The 13,608-nt window shown below is 53.0% G+C and overlaps 3 protein-coding genes across 3 annotated transcripts; 1 reads left to right on the top strand and 2 right to left on the bottom strand.

The window, feature by feature from the left end:
• Positions 1 to 61: 61 nt before the first annotated feature.
• On the top strand, positions 62 to 3,071 carry CC84DRAFT_1208290 (uncharacterized protein; the record flags this gene model as incomplete). The annotated part of the gene is made up of 2 exons (XM_018182155.1): positions 62 to 1,342; positions 1,389 to 3,071. 2 exons carry the CDS (start codon positions 62 to 64, stop codon positions 3,069 to 3,071), a joined length of 2,964 nt encoding a protein of 987 aa, XP_018032562.1.
• Positions 3,072 to 3,339: 268 nt separating this feature from the next.
• Positions 3,340 to 4,818, bottom strand: CC84DRAFT_1006473 (uncharacterized protein). Its single transcript, XM_018173339.1, has 2 exons — positions 4,448 to 4,818; positions 3,340 to 4,388 (listed from the first exon to the last, which is right to left on the bottom strand). Exons 1-2 carry the CDS (start codon positions 4,567 to 4,569, stop codon positions 3,608 to 3,610), a joined length of 903 nt encoding a protein of 300 aa, XP_018032561.1. The 5' UTR covers positions 4,570 to 4,818; the 3' UTR covers positions 3,340 to 3,607.
• Positions 4,819 to 5,607: 789 nt separating this feature from the next.
• CC84DRAFT_1262189 (PROCN-domain-containing protein) lies at positions 5,608 to 13,453 on the bottom strand. The gene is made up of 3 exons (XM_018185131.1): positions 13,248 to 13,453; positions 8,472 to 13,107; positions 5,608 to 8,286 (listed from the first exon to the last, which is right to left on the bottom strand). The coding sequence occupies exons 2-3, from the start codon at positions 13,083 to 13,085 to the stop codon at positions 5,791 to 5,793; spliced, it is 7,110 nt and encodes a 2,369-aa protein (XP_018032560.1). The 5' UTR covers positions 13,086 to 13,107; positions 13,248 to 13,453; the 3' UTR covers positions 5,608 to 5,790.
• Between the last annotated feature and the right edge of the window lie 155 nt (positions 13,454 to 13,608).

The raw sequence follows: 13,608 nt of genomic DNA, 5'->3' as shown, positions 1-13,608 counted from the left end.
GAATCCACTCCACCCTTCCCGGAGACTTCAACAATCCCGTTCAGCTTGCTGCCACACAGCAATGGCCGGTCCCAGGAATCTTCCCGGGCGCTCGTCGCAGCGCAAAAGTGTCAATCAGCACGATGATGAGCAGCCTCCGCGAACCCGTTCTGGTCGCGGTCCAAAGTCAGCTGCAAAACCAGACAACAAACCAGACATTGTGTCACCCAAGGCCAGTTCGCAACAGTCCAACACTACTCCCCAGACGAGGAAAACCACTCGTCAAGCCTCTACCGTCGCCAATTATGCGGACCTCGAAGCTGGTAACGTGGTCTACGCCATATATGAGGCGCCAATTTGGACCGTCGTGGGCCTACCACGGGATTTCTTGGACGGCCTCAAAGAGCAGAAAAATTCCCGCAAACGCAGATTCAGTGAGCGTTCCGAGTTGCCTGTACTCAATACTCTATTCACTCATTCAGACACGATGAGTGATGACGAGAGCGATGAGATTCCTTCGCCCCATCCTGCCGCTTCCCGGGGCAGGGGCCGCGGTCGTGGTGGGCGCGGAAGCAGGGGCGGACGCGGCAGAGGTGGGAGGGGCAGAGGAGGCCGAGGAGGCAGAGGCGGAACAGCAACTGTTGCACATCGAACGACATCCCCTCTGCGCACTCGACCATCTCGCAATGCTGCACCCGCCTTTCCATTAGTGGAAGAAGACGATGAGGAGCCGTCCAATCAGGAGTCGGCTGTGGAAGACGCTAAGCGATCGCCCGAGCTCGAAGAGGAAACCATGAACGATTTCAGTGATGATGCCGAAACCATGAACGAGTTGACCGACGACGAACTACTTGGGAAACGGGAGTCAGAAGAAGGCATCGATTGTCGGGAAACGGACGGCTTCGTCGAATCGCGGACACCACCCGGCTCACCATCGCCAGCACTCTTGCTAGCATACAGAGATCCAAACGCCAACATCCCCGTTCCAGTCGCAGTACCCAAAGTATCACTGCCAGCGAAGTCGGCCTCACGTACCCGAACACCAAAGGAAGGTACTTCGACGCCCATTCCTCCGCCGAAATTGCCCCGTCTTGCTCCGGAAGAGGATGCGCTCACCGAGTCTGACCTTCCAGGCCCATGGATTGAAGGATTACCTAAACCCATTGAGGCCGAATGCGAAGACAGAGCAGACTATCTTTTACAGCAGCGGTACGAGCCTATGGTTGACGTCCAGGATGTGATTGCTTCCCTGACAAAATTCCCTCTTGCTCAACGCAGCACCGAGAGCTTGTACGCGTTGGCCGAAAACACGCAAAGGATCTTGAAAGCGTGGCAAGACGAGTACCTTCAATTAGACGCTCGAGTAGGTTATTTCAGCCTGGAAGTCGTTATCATGCTGATTATCTTAGACTGCTCCTCATGCACACCCGCCAAAGAAGCCTTGCAATGGTGGTCGTATTCCTATCAATCCGCTGGTTTATGAAGACATGAAAGAGGCGGACATCTATGGTTATACTTACAACCCAAAGATAACAGAGCCTGGTTTTCAGGATCCCTTCACGCAACGGCCCGGGCATGAACAATCGGGCGGTCGAGAATTGCGACAGCGCCGCGCTAATGCTATGCTAGACTCTGCTGCTCCTAGCGAGGATGAGGAAGAGGACGAGGAAGGTCGGCCTGCCAAGCGACAGCGCCGGGCAACACGCCGATTCGAAGGAAGTGATGCAGGTACAGGCACCGTCACCGGAACCACCACACCAAAGAAACACAACGGCTGGGGCGGCGCGCGTAAGAAGGGTGTTAGCAAGTATGCTAAGCCGAACGATCATGCCACGTCTGCAACTCCCGAACCCGATGGGCGGATCAAGCGTGGAAGAGGCCTACTTCACCCACGGGTTCAGGAGATGCGAGAAGAATCTGCAGTGGTCAGCTCTGGGGATGATGGTGGGTCAAACGCTGACTCGGTGGACGACGAAGAGCACATTTCCCGGCCAGCTACCAGAGGAGGTAGAGGCCGAGGTGGAGGGAGAGGTGGAAGAGGACGAGGCGGATATGGTCCAAAGGGGCCGAGAAAAAGAGCGTTTGAGGAAGATGAGCCCATTCCATCGGCACATGCTCCGAATGGACCTCCACCCGCACTCCAGTCGCTGAGCGAAGGACAGAACCAGTTTACACTCAGCACGCCCGTTGGCGCCCCAGTCCCCCCTCCTGTTATCGGCCCAAACTCTACGGAGACTGTCTTCCAAGCTACACCTCAGCCTTACGGCTACCAGGACCTAGGCACGGGGCCACATTCGAGCGCGCATACTCCCGATACGTACATGAACACAACCCCACTAAGCCAGTATAGCAATCCCTACGATGATTCTGCGAACAACTCTGCCTCTGGTTCGCGGAAGAAGCCACGCGTTAAGAGCGAGAAGCGCAGTCAATCCATGACCATATGGTGGGCCGAACGCAAAGCACGCCAAAAAGAAGCCGACGAGAAGAGCGGCACACCACCCAAACCACCATCGCGGTCCAACTCTGGCACCGGCCGGCGAGGTGGCAGAACATCAGGAGCTGGCTCACCAGCCGCGAAATCACACCCCGAGCCTCAACATCGTCAACCAATACCTTTCTACCCAGACCCGCACGCACAGCCTCCTCCACCGCCCCCTCCTCAAGAGGTTCAGACATTCCATTCGCACCCGCCTCCACCAGCACCCTTTTCCGCACCATCACCTTCAGCCGCACATGCGCCGGCTGTCTCGTACCCACCCCCACCATCCCTTCTTATGCAACCGTCTCCGCTCGCAGCGCTCCCTTCCTCCGTACCACCACCGCCTCCGGGCCCAGGTCGCACACTCGCACCTGCACCTCTTCCACCGCAAGTTCCGATGTCCGCATATCCGAGCCCATACGGCCCGAGAACAGCACCACGACCAAAAAGCAACGGGCCTCTACCGCTAGCACCCGCGCCAAGCCATGTCAGCCCGTACCCGCCGATGGGCATAGGTATGGGAATTGGCTCCAGCCAACCAGTCCGAGATATGCCTTTCAAGGTCCTCGTGCCCGGCATTCCGCCCGACAGCCGGAGGGAGAGTCGCTAGGAGCGACCAGGGAGGGGAAGATACGATAAACGGAGATCGCAAATCTAGAGGAGATGGAGAGATGTTGGTCAACATAGTTGTTGGAGCGGGGTTGCTTTTCGTTTTGATGTGCATTGGGTTGGCGTTTATTCTGTACAACAGCGACGTGCACATGGGTGGGTATGCACTTGTAGACTTTGGTCTTGTGGAAAGCGTTGCTTGGGTATTCGTGCACATCTTATAGTACATCTTAATTGAATACTTGTCGAGAGATGGGCTATATATGGTAATTCTTTAGTAAAATTGACCCAGTGCGTTGTTCCATTTTTTTCTCTTCTTCTCCTGAGTTGCCTCTGATGATTCACTGCGATCGACACAACCATGAGCAGAGCACGAAAAAATTATTGAAGGGGGTCGGCATGTTTTTAATCGAGCAATGATATCCAATCATAATCCCCTTAAGAGACGAGCACATCACGATTGTGGTCCAGTCTGAATAGCAAAGCGTCTTTCAAGGTATCCGCCCATGAATCATCAGCATCACCCCACTTCACCGCTCAAACCTCCCTCCTCCATCCCTCCTCCACCGCACGCTTCTCGCTCCCTTCCTCTCCCGTCCAAAGCGCTGGCCCAGGCGGAACATACCAATCCAGTCCAGTATCGAAGTCGACCCCAGGCGTCGTGAGCCCAATGCCCTCGTCATACGAGGTGTAATCATCCGGAATCCGAATCGTAGGTCCTGGCGTGCCCGTCCCATCACCGACGATGTTTACATGCGCGCAGTTCACGTACCACTGGCTGTGGCCCGGCCAGTCTTTGATCGGGAAGGGGAGTTCCAGGCGCAGGAGGTAGGGGCCTGGTGGGGTGGCGAGGGGGATGGTGAAGTTGATCTGCGTCGCGCGGTCGGTGGCCCAGGTGGTGTTGCTGGACGGCCCGAGGTAGTAGATCTTGAACCAGTCGCCGGAGCCGTCGTCTTTGGCTGGGTCGGCGGAGGCGGACATGTAGACTTGTGCGGGGCCCGGGTGGAAGATGCCGTTGTTGTATTGGGGGTCGACGAACTCCTGCGTCCCGGACGTGTTAGCGAATGTGCCACATGGTGTATAAATGCGAAAGGGGGTTCGAGAGTGCAGCAGATGGAAACGAACTTTGATGTGGAAGCCCACCGCGCTGCCTGCGACTATAGTCGCAGTGTCGGTTTTGGCGGCGCCGTAGGCAAAGGCATCGCGGCCGCAGCGCACGTCGGTCATGTATGTGTCTTCGAATTCACCATAGACGGGGTATTCTTTGCCGTTGTAACCGTCGGGGTCGCTGTAGTCGCCTTCATGGGGGCGGACGTCTCTATGTAGGCATTAGAGGTTGTTGGGGGCTTAGTTTGGGAAAAAGTCTCGTGTACCTACCTGACATATTTGAACTCGGGCGTTATGGTGCCGTTGACGATGAGGTGTGGGAAGTAGTAATGTGCTGCAGCGGAGTGCAGGAGCGTGAGGAGGGCTACAGGGATGAAGGTTGTCTTCGCCATTGTTGGACGGACTGAGGGATGACTCGGGAAATTGTTGTGCTTGATACTCTCGTTTCGGGCGAAGACACTTCTTTATATATTGCACTGCAGTCACGCTCCTCATGGATCGGAACTACGGAAGAATTCTGTAGGATGAAAATGCAAGGCGGATAGAGATTCGTACGCTTTGGAGGCTGTGTAGGCTTGAAGATCCTTACACATAACGTGCATGGAAGACTCGGAAGTCGCATTGATGGACTAGTAAATGCACGGATAACGCGGACGCTTTTCGCAGTGTCTTTTGTATTTACACTGCATCCCACTGTGAATGCTGCGTATGAGATGCCCTGTGAATGGGCGATGCAAGATCTGTTACTGCTTGAAAGAAGACCTCATTCGTTGGACACGTCTGCACCCGGGGGCAATTTTCCGTTCTCAACTCTTCCGTCACAGAGAGCTGAGACTATCAGAAGACGCTATGATCTATACTAGCTTCTATAAAATCTGCCTGTGACAGCAATGTTATCTTTTGATACTACAGTATTTTGCTATTTGCACCACCTGAAATTCATCGTGATCCACGTCCATGATTTCTTTACCACTCACACCGCATTTCCCAGCCTCGACCAGCCACACGCGCAAACACACCGTCCAGACTCAACTTCCCACCGCCAGACCGGCACACCGGCATTAGCCCTGCAAGTGTAAGGCATTCTTTGACGACTTTCCTCTTCCAACAAGGCATTCTCTTGGCCAATTGCTCTCGCTGATGATTTTACCGCATAGCGCTAAAACAGACTCTCCGCGGACATATATTCCATGGACGCGTAGAGGTCTCCGCCTCCTTCCGATCCTGTGGTACTCTGGTAGTGGGGCAATAGTTTTCGAGCACCGAGTATGCAAGTGACCATTAAGGTGGATTCGGTTAAATTGGTACAGATCCTACGGCCGTAGACGAGCATCTCCTCCGCTTTAATGTGACTGGGTTTTCCTGGGCAAAATCAGAGTACAGTGGAACATAACGGTGCGACGCCCTCAAGTTCATAGTCACGAATTTCTCAGGGAGAAGCTTATATGCATTTTCGAATCCAATTAATACACGCAGTTATACACCTTTTTGCTTCGCCATCCCACACCCGCCCAAATGCAACTGATATACCACAAGGCCCTAAGCCGACTATGTTTCAACGCCAGAATCCCCCAACGCCGAACTGATATACACTGTTAATTCCATGTACCCAATTACTCGAATTGATTCTCGCGGTCCACCCATACATCCTCCAATTCCGCGAAGTTGTGGAAATGTAACGGCCGATGCACGCCATCGTAGAACCGCGCCGGCGTGTCAAGCTTCACATTCACTGGCCTCTTCTCGACTGTACCGAAAGCGCTACCCAAGAAACTGTAGTTCCAGATGCCGTTGTCGGGGACCAGGAAGTAGCCGCGGATCTTGTCCGAGAGCAGAAGCTGGCACTTTTCACCGAATGAGGTGGAGAAGCCAGACGGGTTGTCGGACATGGTATCTTTGTTCTCGGCGCCCCACTTGTAGCCTGCTGGTGTAAGTGCCCAGGCTGCGAGTGAGACTGAACCAGGCGTGAATGAAACGGTCATAGAGACCGTCTTTTTATCCCAGGTCGAGTGTGTGTTCATCAAACGAGCGTGCTGTGTTACGTCGCTAGCTTGCATGTAGGGAGGCTCGTTGCCACTGACGGTGTGGATGATACCCAGAGGCTCAAGGTCGTTGAGGTACTCATGATGCGGCAGGGTCTTGGGCAGCTGTACATCGCGAGTGTTACCGACCTGAGGAATCATTACGATGGTTACGATCTCCTTCACCTGGTCGTTGTCTCGCGGGGATCGGCCGTACAGATACCCTGCAACCTGTACCCGCAAGTCTGCGATGGTGATGAATCGCTTCAGAACGTTCTTTGGCATGACATAGGTGAAGTGGCCTTCTTCCTTGACATCTTCAGAGTTGATGTAGATGTTGTTGGCACGGGTGCGCAGGTTCGAAGTCGCCACTGCCCTGGTGCGCCACTCCGTCTTGGAAGCGAAAGATGCCTGTTCGTATTGGGATGTTGTAGTGACGACCATCTCCTCGCCGTGGATGTTCTGGGTCTTTGTAGTCACAGCAGTAAGTTGTTGCTGCTCTTGTTGTTGCGCATCGATCTCGGCAGCCTGTTGACGTTGCATCGAAGGCGCTGAAATTTCCATTCCCAAGATGATGTCGCGCACTTCACTGCTAGTGAGCGATGAGGTGTTGACGTTATTCTTCTTGCCGTAGTCGTTGAGGATAAGATCACGCAGCGACACCTCCACCTTGATCCACTCGTCATCACCCAACGTCGGCCAGATGTGATGCTCCTGTGTAATGACCGTCTTGTCTGGGCGCAAGAGCAACTTGGTCTTGTCCTGATTCACGTGCAAAGCGCGCAGAATGAGGATCAAACGCGAGAATGCCGTGTAAGACGAGATTGTCTTTAGCCATTCATCGTAGAGGTTGAAGAGCACCATTTGAGGGCCAGTCGCGCGAAGGATCATGTCACCAAGCTTCTCAACCTTCATGGCAGCCTGGAAAGGAAGTTGCAGCTCCGATGCACGGATGGAGATATTTGGGAAGTCGAGCAAGTGGACCTCTAGGGGATCGAGCAGACCCTTTCGCGTGACAATGAGCTGCTTCGGCTGTTCCTCAACGGGCAGAGATCGGATGAGAGCTGCAACTTCTTCTGCAGTCTTCCATTTGGCTAATTGACCGAGACGCTTCTGTCCAGCCCAGACACTAGTGTGAATGATCTTGAGGAAAAGCTGTCCCGTTCGAGGGTTGAAGATGAAGATAGCACCGTTGATGGGCTTGGTGGTCAAGTTACCCTCGAAAGTCTTGTGGATAGTGACACGGTAGACGTTTGTGTCATCAATGAACAGCTGGACCTGATTGCTGAACAACTCGGAGTAGTTCTGGGAGTTGAGAAATTCCTGATTGCTCTCCGAAGCGTACAGCTGTAGACCCTTTCGGATACGCTCGCGAAGGACGTAAAGAGCAGGGTTAGCCTTCATGACCTTGGCCATGGCCTGCTGCACCAGCTGCTTGAGACCAGGGAAATACTGGCCATATGCCGAGTACAGATTGTAAGCTAGATCAATCGCGATCATCAAACCGGTGGCCGATGGGTAGATGCTCATACTGTCTTGAGTGTAGTCAAGGTACTTCGCGCGAACGTAGCGCTCAATGTCATGAGAATCGTAATCACCGTAGCGCAGTTGCACATCGATCCAGAACTTGTTTGTCGTAGTAGCGCCCATTTGATCCTTATTGTCTTGGAGCGGGGATGGGTTTGACACACTCCACTTGTGGCTGGCGAACAGCAAGATATCAGCGCATGAGCTGTTCATCTTGTACGATTTACGAGGATGGATGGTCTCCTTCTGCACCGTTTCGATACCTAAAGCTTCCAGTTCTTGGTCAAAGACCTGGCACAAATCCATTACGACTGACTCGTGAATCTTCTGCCACAAATGTGCACGGAAAATCTGGATCAAAGAAATCTTTAGTGTCGGAATCTTGCCGTGCAAAAAGATACCAGTCAGGTCAAGCTGGACCTGGAAACCGACGTAGACGTTGGCACGGTTGATCGTAGGAGACCACCACAAGGTGAATCGACGGTTGGGAATTTGATTCAAACCGGATCGTTGAGCATTTGTGAGTTTCTTGAATTTCATCGACTCTTCGAATCCAGATGCCTACACAAAGTTAGTTTGATTCATAAAGCAGTCCCTAGTCAACAATTTGGGTACCATGTATTACCCTAGGAGTCGCAATGGGGTACTCAAACTTTCCATAGTCTGAATACCTTGTGTGACCCCAGTAGTGGTAAAGCAGTACTCAAACTCTTGACCAAACAATATATTAGTCGAAGTAAACGTACCTTTTCCCAGAACAGACCTTCCCAGGACGGGAAAGCGGTCGCCTTGAAGAGTGTGTGCTCGAGAATAGTCTCGACACCACCAAGAGCCTGAATAACGTCCGTTCTGTAGGCATTAAGATTCCAGAGCTTGCCGTCATGTCGCTGGCTCGTCCACCAGAATGGGTTGCTCTTCATGTGTTGGTAGATTTTGAACTCGGTCCTAGCTCGGAAACCCTTGTCGAAACTGAGAGTGCTACGGTCCTTCTGGAAAAGTGTGTTGATACGAGGAAGACCTCGGTCCCAGCTGTCCTCCAAGTCCTCCAATGTTAATCGCCGGTTCTGTTGATGTGCTTCTTGTCGTTTCTGTGAATATTCCATCCACACACGCTGCGAGTCGATGAACTCGGATTCCCACGGAATAATGTAGCGGAAGATGTTCGGGATCAATGTCTCCTCGTCGTGCGACATACCAGCACGGAAGTGCGTAATGCCAGTATCGGTCTGCTTAAACCACCGCTTGTCACTCGCAGGGATCAGGATGTGAGATCCCGAGATCATACCGAGACCACCTAGTTCCTTTGGAGTATAGAAGACCGCTGGAGGGAAGCGCGAAGGCATCTTGGAATTTAGACCAATCTTGACACGTGTCTGAATCTTGGTCTCACACTTAACAATTGTGTCAAGGAGGTTAACGGTTGACACAGCTGCCTCGCGGTAGTATGTGAACAGCGCAATAAGCGTAGTGTTCCACTTATTCGCAATCTTGGTAAACGTCGTTGACCCGGAGGACATTAGAATCTGCCGAATGCGGTTGTTGAACTTCTGGATATCCTCTTCCGTGACCTGAAGGAAGGCATGTGCGGTGCGCTCTTTCGTGGCGTTGTCAACGAGTGACCACACGCTGTCCTTCGTAGGGAACTCCTCGTTGAGGTTGCGAATTTTGGGTAGGATGCGCACTTCGAACCCATTCATAGAAAAGAGAAGGTTGGGATTGTCGCGGCTGTATACGCTTGCGAAAGTATCATCCCACTCGATAGTGGTGATGGAGCGAGGCAAACGGTTCTTTAGGTCCCAAAATACGGCCCGTCCGAGGTTGACATCGTGACGCATCAAACGCATTCTGGAGTCGCGCGGCCAACACTTCTTGTTGCGATACCCAATAACGTTCTCGAAGTTGGGGTCAGGATTCTCGGTCAAGAATCGCTGAATCAGGTCCCTCGATTCCTCGGCGGTGAATCGGAAGAACACCCAAATGCGATCAATGTATCGGGTGTAGAGGCGAATGGGGTGGCGAACCTCGGTTTCCTTGTCCTTGAATTGGAGGAAGTCGTTCGGACTTTCCGGAGCACCTGCAATCTCGTTCGCTCGCTGGAGACCAAGTAGCAAAATATCCAAGACGAGTCCGTAGAACTGGAAGACAAAGCCAGAAAACTGTAGACCTCGGATCATGCCGTAGGCATTAACGTGGTTCATGTCTTTGTAGTTGAGCTGAACGTTGTTCTTGGCCGTAATGTAGTCTGCTAGGTTGTGGTCCATGATCAACCGTAGCAAACGGTTGAGCAGCGTCAGATCCATCTTCTCATACACCTTGGACAACTGCGTCTCAATCAAAACGTTGCATTGTCCATCTTCATGTTCCCAGACTTGATCCAAGTTATTGATACCCTGGGCCCACTTATAGGTGAGTAAGGGTGGGACTTCCGAATCGGAAGGCTTGATCCAGCCTGGGAATAGATGCCGCTGGTCGGCTTGGTACCACAGATATTGATCGAGATAAGCATCCGTGATCTTCTCCATCGGCTCGATATCGTACACCGGATTGATTGTGCTGTAATTGTCATTCATATCGATGCCGACTTCCTTGAACGCTCGCTGCGTCAACAAGAATCGCTTGATCCTCGCCAGAGTCGTTCCAGGGGAGTCGTAAGCCTGTTCAATGAGTGCAAGTTCCTCACGCTGACTCTGGTTGAGACGGCCCTTGACCGAGTATGCTTCACGAAGACGCTCAAGTGCAAGAATGAGGATCTTCGTGTCGTGCTTGTAGGATACACTAGGGAAAGGAATCGGTTGGAACTTCCTCGCCTCCAACCAATGCACCATCGTCGTGTAGATCGCAACAGCTTCCTCCGAAGAGACGTAGGGACCGTCCTTCATGTAGTTATGTTGACGTTCCTGCTCAGCTTTCAACCACAAGCGCGTCAGTCTTCCCAGATTCTTCTTCGCGACCGTCTTGTCGACAGTGGCCCCTCGCCGGATGCGCTCGCGGTTGTAATGTGCGACAGAGATCCACCAATCAGCCTTGCTCTTGACATAACGAAGGATGATGTTCTCGATTGGCGCTGGTAGACCTGGGACCTTCCAGGGGATGTTACTCTTCCAGCATCTCCAGGCTTCCGAAAGATGTTGTAGGACAGTGTTGACCTTGTTCTGCTTGATACCTTCGGGCATCATGTCCATAAGATCACTCATTACTGCAGCGCGAAGCTCGAGATCGAAGTGAGACTCCACACGCTGCTTGGTGACCGTTTTCGCAACACCCTTGCTGTGACGCCCTTCGAATTGTCGAGAAAGAAGGTTGCCGAGCCATCGCTCCAAAAGTGGGATAATACCACGCATGAAGAACAGCCAGACTCTCCATGCCGGCGCCCAGAAACCGCATCCAGGACCTTTGCCGACGGGACCCGAGTTGAATCGATAGTAAATGAGATGCTTCAGATCCTTGCATGACCGGATTTGGTGCATCAATTTGTACTTGTAACGGTACATTCCTGTGAGCTGGCCAACGTGGTTGAAAGCGTAGAGAATGCCATCAGCAAGTTGGAAGGCATCGATGTTTCCGAGGCGATACTGCACCTGGGCATCGACAATCAGCTTGGTCAGACGCAGGATCTCACGCATCAAGTGGAAGGCGTTTCCGAAACGCGACTTCTTTCGTTCCTTGGTGGTGAGCGTCTTCACTGGCTTGAGGTTGAAGTTGTAGTCGAGATGCAGGTATGTAAGGTTCTTTCGGTGAATGAGCAGGTTCAACATGTTGAAACCCTGTCGGCAGACCTGCAAACCGGCTTCTACCCAGTCAATCTTGGTCTGTTGGAAGAATTTCGTGCTTTTCAGCGTCGTCATCAAGTTCTGTTTGTTTTGCGCTTTCGAAGGCCGGTTGTGGAGCTCGTTCAACACGTAAGTCTTGAGAAGCTTCTGGTACGAGACTCGGACCTTCACCGGCTGTCCAGCGGGAACGTGTTCGAGATACCACTGTTTCACAAGAGGAACATCCTGCGCTCGCACCATCCTGCCTGAGCGCTTGTCGAAAGGATGCGGTGCCCACCACAACGCAATTGCTGAAGCTGTCTCATCTGTGTAGAGCTCCTCTTCGGCCATAAAAGGCTCCACTTCGTCAGGGAGTTGGAAGTCATCTTCATCATCCTCGTCATTTCCGTATCCGAAGACCTCATCCTCGTGGCTGACCGTGATGTTTGTTGGCGCTACCGCTCGCAAGGAAATCGGGTTGATGATGGGATCGAAGTAAAATGCCGGGAGATCAGGGTTATCGCTGCGAACATACACAACTTGGGGGTGGGAGTACCACGCAAGCTTGACGGATCGCGGAAGTGAGTTGTAAAGGAACGGGAAAGACACACGATACTCGGTTCGAATGGGAGATCGGAAGATGATGCGATCGATCGCATTGAACTCGCCAAAGTCCTCGTCGTTCGGGTCGATATCCTTGTAAAGTGGCTCGAAACGGGGTCCTCCAGGGATTGCTACGTTTAGGGCTTTGGCGGTCAGGAAACTGTCCAGGTCGAACATGTGGAAATAGTTCTTGTCCACCAAATCGCTGAGCAACTTGTCGCTTAGACGATAAAGTGTGGCCATTTGAGGCAGATCCAGATTCCATTTCTCATAGCTCGGTCCGTTGACATGTGGGGTGTCGAGCAACGGTCGGTGATCGTAGAACCAGTCGTACACCGGGCCATCTTCATCCTCATCAAGCTCCAACTGAATCGGTTCCAATGGCTCCACGTCCTCGATATTCTCTGAGTACGACATAGGAGGCTCTTCATCGTCGAATGGCGGGAATCGCATGCGCTTGAAATGCCGTCGGTCGCTCTTTTCCTTGCGCATCGCAATCCACATTGCGGCCCATTGCGCATGAAAGACTGGCTCGATGACACGTGGCACTTCGTTGACCAAAGTCAAACATCCATTAGTGTGGTAAAGGACCTTGACGTCGCGTCTGCTCTCCCATGGCATGGGCATGTTCTCCAACAGCTTGAGGACAGCATGAGGCATGAACTTCAGTGCGCCCAAGTAGCTTCGCTTGTCGCTTGTGAACTTCTTCTGTGAAACATCTCCAATGTCCCTGAAAACTTTGCGCAAATGCTCCGGGGGAAGATCCGCCTTTTGTGTCTCGACGAACCCTGCCTTTCTCCTTTCGCCAAACCTCTGGCGCTGTCGCCGCAGCCAGTCCTTTTTCTTCTGCGCGAATTTTGCTACCTGTGGGTCGATAGGTGGTCGTAGGCCAGGGGGACCGACAGTGCCAGGAGGTCCTGGGGGAGGCGGAGGAGGGGGAAGAGCCCCGAATGAAGAGCCAGGCGCCCCTGGAGGAGGAGGCGGCGGCGGTGGTGGCGGGAAAGCCATCGTAAATTACAGAATTGGATGTCTTACGAGAGTTAGCGGGATGAACTCGAGTTCTATCAGAGCCGGAGTCGTGATAATGCGGGAGGCGGCAGCGAAGAATTACTCTGAGCGGATAACGAGCTTGCAGTATGGTACAGGATCGTCCGAGACGGGATGATTTACCTTGTGGCCCAGCTGCAGCTCGCGCTGAAGCGGAAGACTGATTGATGCGCTCGTCGCGACGCAAGCCTTGGAGCTTTACCTACAGCTCTTCAGGCAGGCCGTCGGTGGCGCGCAACGGTCGAAAGAGTGTTGTTGCGACCGCGCAAGGAGGTATCCTTCGGAAACAGACGCGTCACAAAGAAATTGATGCCCCACGCGATGGAGGGACTCGCGATACACAGCAAGTGGCGGGTGATGATATCTTTTCTCCTGCGCGCAGGGCCGCAGCGGGCTCACGTGAGACTTGGCGCATCGCTAGCGGCTGCGCGAAAAATTAAGCGAGGGAAGGGCGCTCCCACACACGATTCCGAGCCATCGCGAA

Source organism: Paraphaeosphaeria sporulosa (genome assembly GCF_001642045.1).
Source record: "Paraphaeosphaeria sporulosa strain AP3s5-JAC2a unplaced genomic scaffold CC84scaffold_9, whole genome shotgun sequence".
Lineage (NCBI taxonomy): Eukaryota > Fungi > Ascomycota > Dothideomycetes > Pleosporales > Didymosphaeriaceae > Paraphaeosphaeria > Paraphaeosphaeria sporulosa.
This window is presented reverse-complemented; position numbering and strand designations above follow the sequence as displayed.